General features: G+C 34.9%; 2 protein-coding genes across 3 annotated transcripts; one reads left to right on the forward strand and one right to left on the reverse strand.

The window, feature by feature from the left end:
• Positions 1–1,661: 1,661 nt before the first annotated feature.
• On the reverse strand, positions 1,662–9,679 carry LOC113703951 (T-complex protein 1 subunit eta). The gene is made up of 14 exons (XM_027225493.2): positions 9,524–9,679; positions 8,460–8,720; positions 7,547–7,672; positions 7,250–7,453; positions 5,616–5,785; positions 5,386–5,521; positions 4,892–5,008; positions 4,599–4,718; positions 4,427–4,525; positions 4,246–4,335; positions 3,411–3,498; positions 3,135–3,223; positions 2,958–3,032; positions 1,662–2,100 (listed from the first exon to the last, which is right to left on the reverse strand). The coding sequence occupies exons 1-14, from the start codon at positions 9,536–9,538 to the stop codon at positions 2,002–2,004; spliced, it is 1,689 nt and encodes a 562-aa protein (XP_027081294.1). The 5' UTR covers positions 9,539–9,679; the 3' UTR covers positions 1,662–2,001.
• Positions 9,680–10,628: 949 nt separating this feature from the next.
• On the forward strand, positions 10,629–18,265 carry LOC113702848 (uncharacterized). Of its 2 annotated transcripts, none has more exons than XM_027224006.2 (9): positions 10,629–10,772; positions 10,900–10,980; positions 11,685–11,864; positions 12,534–12,613; positions 12,924–12,963; positions 13,063–13,170; positions 15,536–15,616; positions 16,832–16,954; positions 17,611–17,904. In XM_027224006.2, exons 1-9 carry the CDS (start codon positions 10,764–10,766, stop codon positions 17,668–17,670), a joined length of 762 nt encoding a protein of 253 aa, XP_027079807.1. In that variant the 5' UTR covers positions 10,629–10,763; the 3' UTR covers positions 17,671–17,904. The 2 variants fall into 2 exon arrangements, with proteins under 2 accessions (XP_027079807.1, XP_027079806.1); XM_027224005.2 differs by lacking the exon at positions 17,611–17,904 and adding an exon at positions 17,911–18,265 and having other exon boundaries at positions 10,630–10,772.
• Positions 18,266–20,528: the final 2,263 nt, after the last annotated feature.

The following is a 20,528-nucleotide window of genomic DNA, read 5'->3' on the forward strand; positions in this document are numbered from 1 at the left end:
TAGCATATAAAGAAAAAAGAAAAGAAAAGAAAGCAAAGCTTTCTCATCTTAGAATAGTTTTAATAACTTCTCATAGTATCTCTCCATTCTCTTCCTTCTCCAATTAAGGCAAATTTTCAAGTCCTAGAAAGGCATTTGCAACATTGTTCAGCGGTACCCAACACCCAAAGAATGAATACTCACATGGCAAGACTATGAGAATCTGGGCTTGATGATTGGACAGGGCTAGGGCCCCTTCAACACCTCATTGCTGGCCCACTTATTGAAGGGGAAGAAAATATGGTGGTTTCCCAAATGTTTGGAGAAAGAGAGTCTTGGAACCTAATACTCCCTAATTTAGACCAATTATCTCTCCGGTAGAAGATTGCCTTAAGTGGCACCTTACCCCAAATGGACAGTTTAGCCTTAAATCAGCAGTAGATTTTATCTGCTCAAATAACACCCTTGTTGGAAGATATGGAACTTGAGAGGGATTGGATATGGAAGATCATGGCTAGTAATCGAGTAAGGCATTTTCTATGGATTGCATGCCAGGACAAGCTCCCAACCAAGAGCAATCTACTCAAAAAATTCATTATCCAAGAAGATTGTTGTCCTCTATGCAATAATAATAGAGAAGACACCTATCATGTCCTGATTTTCTGTCCTGGAGCCAAAGTTTTATGGAGAAAGATAGCTGTGCCTTGGAATTTTTGGCCTTTTGAAGGATAAAATCTCTGCTCTTGGCTAAAGAAGATATGCAACATGACAGATTTATCACCCCACTATGGCATACCATGGGGAACCATCGCAGCATTTGGCTGCTGGATGTTATGGAAGAATAGGAACATGGCTCTGTTTGAACCTCAATCCTGCCCACCAAATCTTGCTTCAACAACAATTGGAATAGCAGCAGAATTCCTAAGCATCGGACCCATAAGTAGTAAAACCATCAAACATAAGGATCTTGTCATGATTGCTTGGGAATCACCCCCTCCATATACTTTCAAACTCAACACGATAGTGCTTCACTTGAAAACCCAGGACCAGTAGGGACCGGAGGAATCATACGCAATCATCTTGGAGAATGGATTAGTGGGTTTATTAGAAATCTGGGGTGGACTTCAAATACAAGTGCAGAATTATGAGGGTTAAGAGATGGGCTTCTCCTGGCAAAATCTCTTAATATTCAACACCTTCATATTGAGATGAATGCTTCTGTGATTGTCCATTTGATCTCTACAGAAACTAATGATACCTACTCCTACTCTTCTATGATTAATGATTGCAGGAATATCATGAGGAGTTTCATCACAACTACCATTAAACATGTCTTCAGGAAAGCAAATTGCTGTGATGGGATGCAAAAACAGAGGAAGAAGGCCTCAAGGTGTTCAATGACCAGCCTGCAGCCATTGCAAAACTAGTAGAGAATGATTGTAGGGCACTTTGTTTGGCCCATTTTGTAAATTCGAGATCTTAAACTCGATCTTAGCACTGGATCTTGTACTGACTGTTTGAAATTTACTAACTTCTTTCTTACCCAAAAAAAAAAAAACTCACACGGCCACAAAGTGCAGAATTATAGTCCCCACGAGTACTACTGCTATTCCCTATTCGGTGAAGCATTGCCAAACTCACATTATAATAGTAGGGCTCCACCAATTACAACTCTCAAAACAAAGAAAAGCTACCATTTTCTCTTTTACTATAGCATTTAAAATAGCAAGCATTGGCAGTGTACATACAACCAGCAACACTAGCGAATTTGACACATCAAATCAATCCCCTTAAGATGTCAAGTTTACCACTGCCCAATGAATAAATCAAAGGTATAGAGATCAGAATCACACAACTCTCCGGACCAGTAAAATGAGGGGAAAAATACAACTTGGAACACATGGCATATCTTGACAGGCAAGAAAGAAAAATCTATCGACGAAGCAAAATTTAGAACTTGGGTTATGACAAAAGCTTTGACGAACTAGCCAAAAACCGCGTTTTGCCAAGATGGTTGGAAGCTCATCGCCTCCTCATCCCCCTTCCACGACCTCGGAATGCTGCACCTCCGCGCCCTCTACCCATAGCACTTGCAGCAGCATCTCCTTGTGCGCTCTCGGACTGTAATTGGGAAAAAGCATTAGGAACACCGCGCATTGCAGGAAACAAAAACTTGGGCGGTGAAGAGAGTCATCTAACTAAATCTTGAAGGTCATCAATCAAGACTAGAGAAGCAAATGAACATTCTACTTTCATAGAAAACATCAGCATTTGAGAAGCCAGTCTAGAAGACTATACAACTTAACATACAACGAAATCACCAGCAATAAATAGCGTCTAATGCCGCAAATAAGCCATTTCCTTTTTTCCACATCAACAACTCAAATAAGGAGGTAATTCTCACGGCATCAACGTTACTTTTACAATGAAGAACTTTTAAATTTTAAGTCCTCAACTGTTGAGCTAGGCTGCACCTTTTCAAACCAAGGCCAATATTGGGTCATCCTTGATGAGTGTAAAATGAAGTGCACGATGTGACCAGTCTTTGACACTACTCAAAAGTCCAAGACCCTGATTGTTGAGGCCCCAAGGTTGAGAAATTTCTTTTGTGATGACCTTAAAAACCATGTTTACATTTACCATATACATAATATAGTTACTTATATCTAATGTATACCAAAAATTACAGCTATATATGTTTTTTGTTCAATATATCTATATATGTGAATGAGTTTCCATATATCTTAAAACTTTTTATGGAAATCTTCATAAACAAGAAGTCTTTGATTTTGATAAATTAATATGTGATATCCAAACTGAATAAGGAATAACTCGCATTTTGTATATTGTGATTTGACAAAAGTTTTTGTCCTGATTTCACATTCACCTGCTGCGTTTGCAAGGCTGACCAGTATTGGCACCCAAAAAAAAAAATATTTGATCAAGGTTTGGTCAGTCAATTGAACATTACACATTACCTTGGGATTTTTAACTGTTTCATCTACACTTAAGATCAGGCAAGCTGCTTCAGTAGCTGCATTTATGGCATTTATCTGCACCACAAAAAAAAGAGTTACAAAGCCATAATTCTTCTTAAACTACTTCTGTCAGCAGAAAAGTAGTGTTTCAGTATCGGATAGAAACATGGTAGACACCTTCACCACTGCTGGCTCCCATACAAAGTTGGCAAATGAATCAGCGATTCCACCAGTATTAATATCCACCCCATAAAGTGCACCCTCACCTGTTCAGATTCATTGCAGCAAGTGACTAAGTTGACAGGAAAAAGGAATCACAAACAATCTACACAAAACAAAGTCTATCCACCCAAAACTGAGGGCTTTGTAGCAAAGTAGCGGACAAGCATCCTGTTATTGAAAAGAAGGCAAAGATATAATATCATAGACATCCACAAAAAGCTCAAGGCGAACCAGATGGCAGTGCGTGTTTTTGTCTTAATTTGTTCAAGACATCAGTTGCATCAAAACCAGCATTGTCACACAACTGCCGGGGGATTATCTGCAAGAAGTGGCAGAGAATATATTATTTGTCAACAGCAGACTGTGATTAGAAACCCAATACCTCCCACTAACAAATCACAACATTAACAAATTCAGAGCGACAATGCAAAGAGATAGTTCAATTCTAATCCAAAGAAGAAGCTAGTGTATAACTCTAATTGTAGTTAAATAGAATACTATACATAAAGTGCAGCCAATTCCTTGTCCAGGATGACACACAAAAATCTGTCAGGTATAATGCAAATTTAAAAGAGATCAAAGCACACCCCTACCAAGTACAACCAACAAAAGAAAAGGAAACCAAAATCTCAGAAAATAAAATTGCAAACACGAGATTTCCGATGCCCTTTCATTCCGTTGTTTTGCTAATGTGCCAGAAGGGAGATCATTGTATAGACTCTAGCATCTCTTTACAAGAGATACATGAAATTCAGGCTGACCTTAGGTTAGCACTGCTCCAAATCCAAAAGAAGTCCCAGAGGTTTTACCTCCAGAGCAGACAACACCCTCTTTTTTCTCTAAATATACATGAGGTGACTAAACAAGGAAGATGAAATCTTCAAACTACAAGAACTCAAAGAAAACTCTACCTACAGAGATGCTACACCTACCATTTAAGGACGAATGGATGTGCTAAGAAATTTCAGAAACTTTGGAAGGAGAATTTCATATAAGAAACCAACTACCAGGACATAAAACCTCATATAGGAATAGAAAGCACAAGCTCAAGAAATAGAATGCCTACCTCAAGGGCTTTAGCATAAGAATTAATAAAGAGCTGAGACTTCCCAGCTATTGTACGTGCATGCTGCCTCAAGTATCTGCTTATCTCCATCTGCAGCCCAGTGTATCCAGTGATCAAGAATCAAGATTCTAAGAATCATATAAATATATTGAATATCCTAAAAGAGATCTCTAAGTCATACATCTATAGCACCACCACCAGCAACAACAGTAGAGTTCTTCACAGCCCTTCTCACAATCATAATTGCATCATGCAGACTTCGTTCAGCTTCCTCAATAAACTGAGAACCATTCAAGCAAAAAGATTAGACTCAATTAAATTGCAATAGCATGCATAGTGTCATTAATAAGCACCTGATCTGCTCCACCGCGAAGAACAATAGTGGCTGTCTGGCCTGATGGGCATCCGCTAAAAATATTAAACCGCTCATTTCCAACTTGCTTCTCCTCAAATATCTCACAAGAGCCAAGAACCTTTTGACCAAAAATATGAAAAAGAAAAGCCACACACACACACAAACACATGCAGAAAATGAAAAAAATGGTTACTAACAGAAAACAAATCCGACAAAAGGAAATTTATACTTGGGGAAAGTTTTCCACTCTGTCCAACTAAATTGGCATGTAATGTAAAGGAAGAATTGTACCTCATCAATAACATTATTCACTGTGGTCTGTATAGTTCCGCCAGTTGCAGCAGCCACCCGATGCAGATCCTCCTCAGTAACACGACCAGCACAGAATACATCCCGATCTGCAAAATACTGATGAAAGCCAACAGGATCAATAGATCTCATAATGATACTAAACATAAGTTGTCCTGCAAAATGCAGAAAACAGTTCTATACATAAACAAAACTGAAGTAGAGCTTGACATAATATATAATCAATAAAGTATAGCCCTACTTCTCACGCTGCGCAGGGAAGAAATGCCATACTTCAAATCTAATTAATAAATTTAATTTTCTATAGATGTTCAATAAGTTCAATAGGAAATTTAAAGTTCTATACATAAAGCAAACCCCAATTTAAAACAGCAGCAGCTTTACACATGGGGACAAGCCCATGCAGCACTAAAGAAACCCAGAAATTTGTTTGCCCACATGAAAATTTAATCATTAAGCAATTAAGCAAGCATTACCTGCGTTGCTAGGTCACCAATAGCCAGCCGAGATAAAATGATTTTAGCCCCACTTTTCACACATTTATCTAACTTGTCATAAATGATATTCCATTCTGCATCAACGATTGACTGATACTGCGATGGATCTGAGAGCCTGTCAACAACATTTGCTGAGTAACATACACATTTTTAACACGAAATATGAAAACAATTGCTTCTGTGGATAAAACTGCAGAAAAACATACTACCTTATTTCAGCATTCTCTTTCTCTGATTTCAGTTCCAATTCTATATTCAGCAAAAGTATCTTGGGATTTACAAATTTCTTTGGTTGCTGTTCAAAACCAGCATATGAGAATGTTTTCTTAAAGGCAACGCCATTTACAAGAAAAGAATCCCTCATGTTACCACCAGGAACCTACAAAAGTAAGATTCTTATCATTACATACTTCAATGAAACCACAAAATTTCAAGCTTTTGTTACAGGTAAAAAGGTCAAGCTGGAGAAGGGCATAAAAATAACCTAAAACCATATAACAGTTATCATGACTGTATTATACACGATGACAATGTAATGGCTTAGGACAAGCATAGAAAATTAAACCATGCACAACATATATCGCCCAAAAAACTGATCCTAGTTAAGTACTATTGACCCAAAACTGAAATGTAGTAAAGGTGAAGTGGGCCAATAGTGTATATATAGTCTCTGAAGAATGCATCAAAAAAGTCTAGCCACCCATCCAAATATGATGGAACTCAGGTGTGTGAAAAGAGACAAATGGTATACACATATGAGTTTAATTTCCACATCTAAGACAAACACTCAATCTGCTCATCCATTGCACAGTATTGTTTGGAAGCCGACATTAATTACCATATAGTGGTGATAGCAGAAAAACAAGGCACTTTCAGAGAAAGGATCTTATGCACTCAGATATTCCCCCAAACTAGAATCTGCATAAGACAAGATTGCTAAACCACGAAAAACTTTTTTCAAGTTGGGTACAAATTTAAAAAAGAAAAATTAGTTACAAGAAGATCACCAGCCTTGTGATTATCAAACTTTTATCAATCCACATCATGGATAGAAAGAAAAACATATAGACTCAGGTATCTATTCAAAAACTATCTATTACAAATACTTGATGCTATTCTGCGACAGCTTAAGTCCACTATGTCATTTCTATCCATTACAAACCCTTGTCTAAGTGAATCAAAAGTCAACAACAAAGCGCTGATAACGGTAGCAAAGAATTTTGGAGTCCCTGTGTCTAATTTGGTACAAACATTTTGGAAACTCAGCCTTTTTGTTTATTAAATCCCTTAATGTTGTGAGCTATCAAAAGAAATGTTAGGAAATATATGCAAGATTGAATTTGGAATGCGATATACTAGGCAAATTTTGATAGGCGATACCCTTACCATATGACAGAAATAGAAAGCATGAAAAGGTTAATAAGAAGGAGATAAGCGGATGAATTCCTTAAAGGAATTTACTTGAACAAAGAAAACAATTTACCTACCCAAAAAATAGAACAGAAAATGAATGGAAAGACTGACCCAAAAAGTTCTTTAAACAACACCCAAGTGAATGACTGCTTCTACTACTAAAGCTTTCAAACTTCCAAGCAATTGTAGCTACAATGCATAACCCGTGAAGAGAATCAAATGCAAAACAACATACCGGATCTATAAAGAGTAAAAATGAGGAGAAATAAAAATTCGAAACTCTGAAGGACAAAATATAAGTCACACCAATCTCTCAAAAGATAAATTATCAGAATTCGATGAGCGGTTTAGATGGTTATTAAAGTATCCCATGACCTGGAAAAAAGTTTACAAGCACGTGAACTAATACCTAAAAGCACCCATTGCATACCTTTTTGATACCAATCATGTTTAGCCTATCGTCATTTCCAATAGCAAGGACAGCATCTACAACCATAGATGCAAAGAAATCCTTCTCACCACCAATGAGTTTTGAGGAGAGTGATGTAGCAGCACACTTAGCTAGTAAGCTTTTCTTCTCTTCTAAGCTCTTTCCTTCAATGCTAACAGCCAATTCTTTCACCTTTTCAATTGCCTATAGCAGCATGAGTGATTAAATCAACAGTCAGTTTAGATTTAATGTCAAACACTAAAGGCCAGTGAGAATTATATAGTTCTATGCTTGTACCAAATGGCCAGCTGTACGATAACTTCTAATCAGATTTTGAGGATGCACTCCATCTTCAATAAAAGGTTTTGCCTCCTTCAAGAACTCTGCTGCTAGCAAAACAACAGTTGTGGTCCCATCACCAACCTGAAGCACAGCAGGAAATAAGTCAGCTTTTTCAAAATATTAACCGCTCAGGCAAATATTTAAAACTTTAAGATGACATGAAAACAATCATGCATGAATGCCTAGGACTAAAATGCACTAACTATTAACTTATTTACAAGTGATTTAATTGTCAAGTATCTTCCCATCCTCCAATCAATCTCTAAGCAACAGTAAACATAATCATACAACATATACCAAATGGCCTAAAAGGTGCAAGTAATGGCAGAAATGACATCTGCATGTTGTAAATCATTGAGGTTAAAAAAAAAAATCTGTAACAAGGCACAGTGAACAAATATGAGATGGCACACATAATGTGCCAGTTCTTATTTACATAACTTAAGGCCAAGAGTTCAAGATAATGTGCATATTGTTTCATTCATCCTGAAGGCAAAGGACAATTTTTTCTAATCCCAACCAACAACAAAAGTTATTTTGTCTTAACCTTCCATTTATTGAGGACAACAACGGAAGTGGCATCCCACTTTTTTATTGTCCAGCTAGCAGATTAGTCACATGACAGATGTGACACTGAGTAGAAGCAAACTAGAACAGACCATTTGCTACATGGTTGCAGAAATTCCTATTTTTTCATTACCCAAAAATCACAGTATGACTATATTTCTAACATGCTGCTAATCCACTAATTTTATATTTAGAAAAAAAAAATCATTATTCTTGACTCAAATGAATTTGCATCAAACAACATCGATCATTCATGAAAACAAAAACACAAAACCAACTGCAGTAACCACAATAGAGGTACCTCAGAGTCCTGGGACTTGGCAATGTCAACAAGAATCTTAGCCGCAGGGTGAATAATGTCGAGAAGCTTCATTATTGTGGCACCATCATTGGAAATAGTGGTGTTACCCTTCTCATCATGGATCAACTTGTCCATACCCCTAGGTCCAAGGGTGCTGCGCACCACATCAGCCACAGCTGTACAAGCATTTATATTGCTCAACAACTGTGGCTTTCCTTGGGATGTATCAGTGCCTTCCTTTAGCAGTATGATCTGAGGTTGCTGTTTTATTGCCACATACAGGAATAGTGTTAGTTGAAGGATTAATTTATCTTCAGATTCTTCAACTCTCTATACAGTAAGCTAAATCAAGCAAATTTAACATATTAAAAAAACTACCTTCTCTTTCTAATTAATAAAATGGAACGTTATTTCTTGAATATTTTATTATTTATATGGAGATGCAAAATTTTTCATTTAGTACTGTTGAAAATATTTAAAAAATGCAATAGAAAATCCCACTAATTTTACAAATTTCACCAACAATTTGGTCATTTTTTTCCCTTAATTTCCCTCGCTTCCTGTAGAAACATAAAGAATAAAGCATTTTGACATACATTTTCCCTATCTCTTCCTTCCCATTGCCCAAAAACTAAAAAAGAGAAAACAGGGCTAAAAAAAAAAGAAAAGAAAAATTCAAGCACTTAACATTTTATTAAACCTACAGGAACTCAATAAAACGAGTTTTTTTTCCAACTAAACCGCACTAACAAAAACACCTCGATTGAGCTTACCTTTGTAATATACAGATTTAAGCAACAAAGAGCTCACACTCAACAGATCAACAGCACTTCTCCTACTCTTTCTTTCTTTCTTTCGTTTTTTCTCAACATAAATTTTACCCCTAATCTTTAAGAAGTGAGCTTGGTGGTCGTAAAATTTCCGAATCATCTTCATTTCTGCAGTTTCTGATATACTTTTCTCTCACATTCTTCGAATCATGACAGTGCAAAGAAATGAAGCGGCAAAAGATGCGAACTTGCATACATGCGATATACGTAGAGAATCTAGAAAGGACAACTTACCAGCATAGTCGCCATTGTTAGCCCGATGCGGAGGACGAGGACTGGACGAGTAGAGAGTGGTAAGCAGTTGAAAGTTCTAGGGTTTTAAACTTGTTTTCTCAGAGGTGCAGGGTTTCTGGGGACTTCAAACCTTTTTCTTTTTAATAATTACTCCTACGAATTAATGTTCTCTTTTGTATTTTGTCCCGGAAACATTGCACTTAACTCCCTTGAAGTCCTATCAGCAACAATTTGGACCTTCCATTCCATGTTTACTCGATTTGTACATTAATATTTGGATAACATATTGTGAATCCATTTATCGAAAAGAAAATAGTAAGTTATTTTATTTGTCACTTTTGACTAGACACTAGTTTAAAAACAATATATATATGTATATATATTGTTAATATATATTTATTATTTGATATCTAATTAGATAATGATACGTCGAGTATTATAAAAGCTATGGCATAATGTTCTTTTGTAATCTATTAAATTTTAATGTTAAAGAAGTAATAAAATTCTAAAAGTCATTAGAATAATGGAAAGCCATTTTAGAAGCACATAAAGAGTTTTAACTAAGTTATATAAATAGATCCCTTACTAGGAATATCACAATAAGATATTTTAAAATAAGTCTTTTCATTTTTATTTGATCAACACTATTTTTAAACTAACATAGAGGCTATAAATAGGTTAAATATCATGAGTCGTACTCGGTGGCTTAAAATCATGTTATTATATAATATTTTTAAGTTAAAAGTATTTTTTTATTTTGATTTTGTATTTTTTGTTGTATTAAGTTAAAAGAGGAAAAGAATCATAATTATGAGAAACTGCTACTGAAATACTTTTACAAATAATTGTAAGAATTTCAAAATTTTCAGAAATGAAATTATATACTTGATTATTGACTACTAATTCTAGAAGCGAAAGATAACCAATATAGTTTTTACAAAGATTATTAAAAGAAATTGACAATTTATCATGATTGACTACTAATATTGGAAATTTTCTTTCCTTGGCAACAACTAAAATATGGATCAAATATGGGCCCGATGAGAAAACCCTATAAGACTATTCCAGTGTAACTATAATTTCAAAAATCAACGCGCAGTTTCTTCAATTATAAAACTTAAGAGGAGCTCTAATGTAATTTGCCCAAAATATTAATTCCTTCCCAAACGCTTCCAGAGTCGAGACCGGACATTGCAGAGAAAGAAGAAATCACACAAAATTGCAAACTTCATCATCAAAGATGGATAAGGTAATTATCACTCCTTACTGTTCAATTTATAAGGCTTGATGATTCTTTCCTCCTCTAATTCTAATTCTCCCTATATGACCCGAAGAAAGGTGAAGAATTGTAAAAAAAAAAATTTTTTTTTTTGCAGGGTCTTAATGAGATTAATTATGAAACCTCTGCAGATTCAACAACGGTTGAGAAATTGGAATCACTTTTGGACGCAATCGAGGTAGGTTTGCTTATGATTCTCTGGAACTTTTTAATCATTAGTTTTTTCTTGCTCTTTTTGTGCCAAAAGTTTGTTTTTGTCAATATGAATTACAAGGTCTAATGAATTACTTTTTGGAAAGTTGCTTCTTTTTCAATGTGTTATGGATGCACTTTAGAGCTAGTTTGTTTTATTTTTAGCTTCTCGATCTGATCATTCAATAGTTGCGACGTTGATAATAAATGTGTTAGTGAGTAATAGTGCTCTTCTTGCATTCTCTTCTCAAATTTGATAAATTTTTTTTTTTGTTTATGATCTTATGACAAAAGTATGAAAAAGAACATAGACAAAACTGACTAAAGCTCATGAAGAAAATTAATAAGATAAATAGTACCTAACACTTCACTGGTGGATGCAGGAGTCAGGACTTTTTTTTTTGGGGGGGGGGGGGGGGGGAGCAGGCAGTGGGACTTTATGTTTTTCCTTTTGATCTTTAGCAGGGCCGAATTTACTTTTTGGTTGGAAGTAAGTGAGATTTGTAGCTTTGTTGGGAAATAACATATTCTTAAATCCCCGGGGGGTGGGTTATGGTCATTTCTTAGTACGTGTCCGTATGAATAAACATATGGGTATTTAGCTACATGCTGACATTTATGCATGCAAATGTAGGTGTATATTGGTGTGTTATCTAATGGTTTTGGTACTTGGAAATTGGATTGCTGCAGGATCTTGAAAGGCAGGAATCAGAAGTCCAATCCCGTTGTATTGTAGAATATGCGAAATTGTTGGCTGAGGTTAGTGAGCTCGAGGATATGCTACAAAATGATGTAGGAGGGGATTTTGTGTATGGCATTCTTGATGACAGTATAAATGAGTCTAAGGAGAGACTGAATATGCTGAAGAAGGTAAGTACTAAATCCTTTGCGTCTCTCCTAGATCTACAGCTTGAAAGGATTTGATATTGAAATGACATTAGTTTTTGTAGAAATTATTTATACTCGAAACAGTCATTGAAATGCCCCTTTTTTATAAAAACTTTATACCAATGCGGATCCTTTAAGTATTTGACTTTATGATTCTCAGTAGTAGGTCACTAAATTGATTTTCTTGAATGGCATAAGGATTGTGGTTGGTGACCAAGGAGTTATAAATAATTGAAGGAGCTATAGTGAATTATCTTTGATATACTACTTTATTACATATGTAGGTTTCCCGGAGAAAGAGAAATTAGTTTGGCCGAGGTGGAAACCTCACTCTTTTAAAGGTGAAAACCCAGACAAATACCCTCAATTTGGGTTGTTTTTTATGAATAGCAGTAGTTTATCACACTCTGCTGTGCCTTATTGGTACTCTAGGCATGCTTAGTTACTTATTGGGATCTTTGGAGACATCGGAAACACTAAAAATGTTGTTTTGATTTTTGGATTTCCTATTTACCCTTCTAGTTTTCCTATTTCTTTGCCAGTCAGAATGTTTCTTTATCAATCAGCATAGGGCCTCAAGTACAATTCAAAGGGCATATTCTTTAGGATTATTAAATTGTGTGTGGCAAATTGTTTATGATCTGTTGGCAGGAGCTCGCATCTAAATTAAGAGCTATCTTACTGCTAAGAAGACAGCTTGATGACATTCCCGTACCTGCTGAACTCCTCCAGTATGTCAGTTTTTCATAGCGGTATTGCTTTAGAAATTCATTTAGCAATTAAAGTGTCTTACTATTATTGCTACTCTCAAGAATTTTTATTTTTTGTCATGAAAGCAAGGACTTCTCATACAAAGAAAACCACTTTTTTGGCATTTTGCACTTGCCGAGACCTGTTTGTGATCGTTGATTTGGTAAAGAAAAGTTTCAGACTATTAACGGGTCATGGTGTTCTGTTGTAGGAAACTAGGCCATGCGGTAGTACATTTTACGACTTTTGTTTCTCCGTATAGTATAATAATCCAATAAACTTTATTTTCAGGTACGAACTATGCTGTTCACAGCTTTATACCAGCATTCAGGTATGGACATTTTCTGCATGTTTGATGCTTTTTAAAAAAAAAAAAAAATCATTTATTGGCATTTAGCCACTAAATTGTCGTGTCACTGGTATTCTTCAGAAAAAGCTTCGACAAACTCGAAAATACTATGAAACCTTCAATGCACTACTGGAGATAAAGGAGTTAATGCTAAAGGAGACATCCTTGCTCAACTCCATAAGTTCACAGGTAAAAAGAGTGGCATAACCCTGTTTTCTTGTTTGTTTGGTTTGGGCATGCAATGATTGTGTTGTGAGATGTAACTTGCATTTGCTTCCAATTTTTTGTTTTTTGGGTACTAAAAGTAAGAGTATTTTATCCTATATATTATATGGCTAATTTATTTGATGAATGTAAAAATGAAGCCAATGGATCACTATTTATATGAAATGCTCAAGAACTAGAGCCTTAGATTTTTCGAAAGCTCCAGCCACTCAGTTATTCGGAGTTGCATTACTGAACAATAGGCATTGAGATTCATATGTTGGAACTTTTATCTCCGGATGATGAAAAATGTTTGTACTAGAATCTGGTACAGGTTTCCCTAGTAATGTAGAATTACTTTGCTTGATTCTGCAAGTGGGTTTCTTGGATCCAAGAGCTTATTTGGCATGGTTAAGATAGTAGGAGAACATATGGTGGAACTAAAGCTTGGCCTTTAAATGGCTGACTGGCTGAAGAGATTGAGGCCCTTTAAGTGGACTTGATAAATTTAAGTAGTTGAAAGGCAGCATTGGCTGACAACTTATAAGATTCAGAGGTGACCTTGTGCTGAATAAGAAGAGAAAGATGTTTTCAGACATTAACAATGAATGGTGAGTGGAGTTATTAGGTGGATGGTGATGGAGGGAAGTTGCTAAGCCAAAATTGTGAACCAAGGGACAAGACACTACCTGGAAGTAGGAAGAGATGAATGGAGAATGATGCTTGACAGTGCATGGAAAGAGAAGGAAATTGTTGAGTCTGTAATAGGCCTTAATATGCATTTTCATGTCTTTCTCCAAGCTATTTGCATTCTAGATGTTCACTCTTCTAATGGTGTTCTTTATGGAGCCTTTTCCCTGCCTCTTGTTCTGTTTATGGAATTCAAAACCCGCTCATTCCTTCATTTGGTTGTCTCATTAGTCTGGTGATTGCACAAATTTAAGAATTTTTTTTTATTTGTAAAAAATGAAACAAGCTCAATGGATAATTTGCTTAAACTAAGTCCTCTTTGCAACGAAACATTGCTCCAGGTTGTCTTCTTATTATGGGCCTATGTGTTCTATAATTTAATTCTACCTCTTAAAAATTTGCTGTGGAGCATTTTTAGCCTAGAGTTGAAACAATGTGTTATACCTCTTGTAAAAATACTGCAGTCGAGTATGATTCAAATTCTCTTTTGTGTTTATCTGTATAAGACTCTTTATGTGCAAAAGAACTTACTTTCTGAGTACATGCTGCTAGGAGCCTTGGAGTTTGATGGATTTTATTTAGATTTGTCAATGAAGGAAAACTTTTATATGTTGGAATTTCAAAATTGAGTGTATTATTGTACTCTTAAACTGTAAGCTTAACTATTCTATACAGAACTTGAGAAACTTGATTTACGCTAGAGCATATTATTCTGAGTTCAACCAATTTTAATTGATGTAGAGTCCTCAATCTGTAAAAGTTAAACTCCATCGGACACTGCATGAAGACAAGGCATGGCTTAAATGGCGAAGGTGTCACTGTAGAACCACAATATCAAAGAATTTTATGTCTGTGGCAGATTGGTTGATGCTTTTGATTTCATTTTCGGGACATCCGTAGTGAAGATGAATTATATGTGCCTTTTTTGCTACTTTAAACAACACATAAAAGCTATTTTGGAAAGTCACTTTCTGTGGATTGTGCTGTGTTAGGGTATCAGGCCAACTATTTGAGATATGAAAAACCAACAATTTAATAGAAAACAAGAACTAGCACGAATAATGAGTCATACACAAGAATTAACGTGGTTTGGCTTAATCACCAAGCCTACATCCCTGGAGAGAAAACCTGTTGTTATTATGAGAGAAAATACTACAAGATTACAACTTGAATCCCAAGCTCAACCCTTGTATAACCACTCTCTCCTATCAAGAACCCTCTCATCCCTTTTCTTGTGTGTCTTTGTAGAATGCTAATCTATCTATTTATAGAGAATGTTACTTGGCCAAGAACCAAATAACAATAGGAAACAACTATGAATTTCTAAACTTGTAATAAATAGGAAATAGCTTCTAATTCCTAAACTTATACAAAATAGGAAATAACTTGTCAACTACTTCAAGTAACTAAACAATTAGGAAACTAGTTATTTCCACACAAAGCAAGGAACCTGCCCAAAGAAATTAAGCCAATTTCTTAACATGCTGTATGACACTCTGCTGCATATGTTTAACATGCTGACCATTTTAAACTTCTGTGCTTGTGCAATATATTGTCAGTTGAGTACTATATCATTCTGGGAACTGATTTGATTGTTTAATTTTTACACAATTGATATATTCTTATCCTTCATTTTTTGGTTGCATGTAAACTTGAATAGTTCCAAAACGCCATCACCAGCCCCACTGGCCGAACAAAACTCGTTGATTCCATGAAGGGCATTCTGCAGGGGATTCAGCAGGTGCCAGTGTTATTATTTTTCATGCATGTGAAGACAAAATCAATTTAGCTTGTCTGTCTTACAAGTCAATCAAATGCTTCACAGGCTTATATTTAGTTGCATTGAAAGACCTTAATCATTAGTGAACTTTCGAATTTTTTAAATCCATCTTTGCCCAATAAAAGAACTTAAGGTTGCAAAATGCCTTCTCGGCTAGGAAATATTGCTCACAGTAAAGTTATAACGAAACAAAGAAACATGAGAATCAACAAATTATGTTTTCCTACTGACTTTGTTCAACGGATATTAATATGGGGAATATGTGCAATCTTGGGCCACTCTGTGCCGCTTCCTTTATTGCCTTCTCGGCTAGGAGCTTTTTTGTTTGTTAGTTTTCCTACTGACTATGTAGTTTTCATTTTATATTTCTGATTCCATTCTTTGTGAGATTTTGAAGAAGTGAAGGGCCTTTTTGTAATTTAACTGGCTAGGTGTATTCTGAGACCTATTGTTACCCTTTTTTGTGGGTACTCTTTTTTCCAAGTTTGATCTTTCTTGCTAGTTCTGTAAGCATCATGGGCATGTTCCTTGCCAAACTGATTTTTGTATAAGTATCTTCAATGGCAAAAGAGGTTAACTGTTGAGCACAGCCTGAACCAGAAGACCTTGATAATATTTAACCCTCGTCGGTTTCTGAAACTTCAGTAACATGGAAACTGTAATGTTATTTAACTTCTTCTGGTTTTGTCTGTTGGACTGGTTTCATTTAGCCTACTTTTGCATCTCCATGGCCTTGAACCGCTTGTTACAGAAAGAAGTGAAGATGTAAGAACTGAACACTTTAATATTGAAATACAAATTTAAGTGCCTAAGATATGGTGTACAAGGATTTAGCTTTTTATCTCTCTTGGCAAGCTGAGGTGAAAAGAATTTAATTGTCAGCTTTAGTTTTTGATAGTCCAAACTTCTGACAGTTATGCTGATGGGATCTTTTGAATTCATGCTTTACAAGTCTCAGTATGAGGTACTAAATGTAAAAGAAGTACAATCAGTGTATGGGTACTTAAGGAACTGCGCACTTTGAATTTGGCTAGTCTCACAATTTTTTGGGTGGCTAGGGTTATGGTACCATTTAAATATGTCCTTGCTGGGATTTAACTTGATTGCCTGTATTAGGGGTTCCATGACCTGTAGAAATCAAGCACTTCCATCATTTATAGCTGGTTTTCTTTGCAGAAACTGGAAAAAGTGCAATTAGCGTGCGAATCTGAGCAAAAGGCTTGTGACGCTCTAAAAGAGAAGCATAGAATAGCTATTTCAGAGCAAAGACACTGCTACTCTCTCTTGAAGGCTTTCCAGGTGAGGAGTTGAAGAAAACCTTTCTGTTGTTATATATATATATATATATATATATATATATATATATATATATATATATGGCAACCTTTATGTTGTTTTCAATGTTGAAGAAAGTACAAAGAATTAATTGTACACGCTGTTCAAGAATATGCTATTTCTCTTTAAGATATAGCTTTTTATTAACCAAAAACAGTATCTGTACAGATCTTTAAGATATAGCTGAATAGGAGGAAATGACATATTTCACAAGGATAGCTATCGGAATAGAAAAACCTCTGTTTGTTGCAAGTTCCAGACACACATGGGTTAAAGTTACATGTTATTGGTTTCCATGACAAAATGCAGTCCAGAAAAGTGGGAAGTCTTAACAAATAAGAATTGAATGAACGGAAAAATTCTGTCTTGACACTTGAAATAGACTTTAGTTTTTCAAAATTTAAGAATTGCTGGAAATTAAAAAGGAAAAGTATAATCTCTATCTTTTTCACTCTGTCCTGTCTCCTTTTATTAACTGTTTACGATCCTGTGATTTTTACTATTTGGGAACTAGTTTAACTTCTGAAACCTATCATGGATAACTAATTTGTCACTTGTAGCTTGGCATGTCAGCATAATGTATTTCCTCCGACTTAAAAGTTTTTTTTTTGTAAGAAAAGTTTAGGTGGATTCAGCTTCGGTCACCACCACGATTCAGGGCATCACCCTCGGAATCATAGGTTGCTTATAGGATTCTTACAGATTGTCCACAAACATAGCCCTCGCATCAGCAGCGAAATTCAAACATGCAACCTTTTATGATAAAGTGACTTGCCCTTACGAATTAAGCCAACTTGTGTTGGGAACTTAAAAGTTTGTTGTTAGCTGTAATGTTGGAATTTGGATTGATCACAGTGGTGCTTTAGTGTACTACAGCCTTGAACAGAAGTTACTTATCAATCAAGTTGTCCAATTTTTAGGAGGAATGTGCAAGGAATGAGAGATTGCGGCAAGCCCGGACTTTACAACCATCCTCATGATGCTGCACAATCCTCAATTGTTATCTACATGGATTACATAATCGGACTGGGTGGGATGGTCAAGTTTTTGATTTACCTGACAGCTTTGATTAGACAGAAGATTGCGCGTGCTGTATCTACATTAGATATGACCATCATCTCAACTTGTATATATTCCTTGACTTTGTATACCCTATTCTGGTAAATCTTGCATGCTAGCATACAAGATTTCTGAAAATCTCACTCTGATATAAATGATTGTTATTGCTTCTTGTGTAGTCTTCATCAGCCAATGCAATCCCTTGGAGTTTACCAAGTCGTAGAGTTAGATTCAGTTTATTTATTTTTTCCCTGTCTTGTCAATTCGAAAGGATTTGTATATTTGAGGGTGAGCGTGGTGGGGTCGATTGGACTTGTATTGTTATTTGTTAGAAATAATGGGGTAAAAATTTGATATAAGCTTTTCGCTGTGGGCCAAAATTAGAAGTTCATTTACCATCATATAGCTAGAGAATAACAAAAATAACAAATACAAAAAAGTGCAGTAGCATGAATAAAAGATTATTTTTCCCACAAATTTGTCTCTAATAATTATTTCATCAGAACAAAAAGAAAAAAAAAAGAGTTGTGCAAAGGTAAAGACGAAAAGAAAAAGAAAGAAAAAGAAATTGAAAATGGCGAGCTTTTAGTTTTTGGAGATATACAGCTACTTAGCTAGCTATATGATGCAGTTTCAATATCATAGTGTGGCAATCCAATGTTTTTTGGGTAATACATCTTCCAGCAGTCGAGAACGTGCAGAAAAATGAGAAATTGATTCAACCTACCAAATTGATTTGAGTATTAAGGTAAAACAGTTGTATATTTGTTTTACTTTATTTTTCACACTAATCCAATGGAACAAAGAGTGTGTTTAACAATTATTTGCTACAAAAATATTTGCTTGTATCATAAAAACATTTTTCAACATACTTTTATTTTTTCAACTACTTTTTATTTGATATACATTATATCACAAAAAGTACTACAGTAATTATTTTAAATAATTTCTTATACAAACACATTTGAAAACATGTTCAAATGTGTTTGGTTGTGTTGTTCTTATAAAGAAAAGGGTAAATAACACTAACTTTCTTTCTAATTTTTTGAAGTGGCTAAATCCCTACCCCTCCATACGAAATCCACACCTATGCGCTTCTTGGACAAAAATGGCCTTAGCTTTTAAGTTTATTTGATGCTTTTTTTTTAATATAGTTTTAAGAAACATATATTTACATAGCAAAAAAAGGAAAAAAAAATGTTTGCATTGTAATAGGGAATATTTTGAAAGCACGTTCAAATGTGTTTGGTTGTGTTGTTCATATAAAGAAAAGGGTAAATAACACTAACTTTCTTTCTAATTTTTGGGAGTGCCTAAATACACACCCCTCCATACTAAATCCACATCCTATGCACTTATTGGACAAAAAATGGCCTTAGCTTTTTAGTTTTAAGTTTATTTGATGCTTTTTTAATAGTTTTAAGAAACATATATTTACATTGCAAAAAAGGGGAATAACAAATGTTTGCATTGTAATAGGGAATATTTTCAAACATTTTACAAGTGTGTGAGAATATTAATTTATAATTTCAAATTTAATCTAGCTATCAAAAATTTTCAATTACTAATAATGATGTAAATAGCAATGTCTACATATTTCAATTCGATAAAATCAAAATCTAAGCAATTTTCAAGGTGGAATATGCCTTCATATTGACTACATACTAATATCTATCATTTGGTTATGTGTAAATGTTAAAAAAAAAAGGTTTAACAAACGAAAGGTAGTAAATCATATAACTTTAGAGAAAGATAAATTTTGAAATGAAACAAGCAAGAAAAATGAATTTGTATATAAAACTTACATAAAGATCATGGTGTGAATTTTTTGCTCTAGAAAAGATATTATTATATAAAGTTTTAATTTGATTTTTAAAAGCTAAGGGTATCAATGTCTAACAAATGTATAGGGTATGGATTTAGCAGAGGAATGTGGATTTAACCCTTCTCTTTTTAAAAAAGTCAGGAATCTCCTCTCTTAATTTCATAATAGTAAAGACCTTCCTTCCATGTGTTCTTCATCCATAATCGTTACTGATAAATGCAAGTGGACAAATTTACCCTTGGTTTTATTTTTCTCTTTGTTTCATTTTCTAAATTCCTTAGTTCTTCTTTATTACTTTTTTCTTTGGGCCTTTGGCTATCTTTCCTATTTTTCAGTTTCTTAAAACATCCATGCCTCTCATTCTTTGTAGCACATTGTAGAACCTGACTTGCATAATAGTTGATTATTGTATGGGAAAGGCATCGCCGAACATGAGACATAGTAGACCATGATAGTTAGCAAGGCTAAAATACGATGAACTAATACAAAACTTTCCTCTAATTAATTGGAACAATTGGTTGCTTATAATTTTTTTTTTTTTTTTTCAACAACTTCGTATCACTTTTATTAATAGAAACAAATTTTACAAACGGAAAAAGACCATTTCAAAGTACAACAGACAACACTAAAGACAATAAATCAAAGACAAACCTC

Source organism: Coffea arabica, chromosome 8e, assembly GCF_036785885.1.
Source record: "Coffea arabica cultivar ET-39 chromosome 8e, Coffea Arabica ET-39 HiFi, whole genome shotgun sequence".
Lineage (NCBI taxonomy): Eukaryota > Viridiplantae > Streptophyta > Magnoliopsida > Gentianales > Rubiaceae > Coffea > Coffea arabica.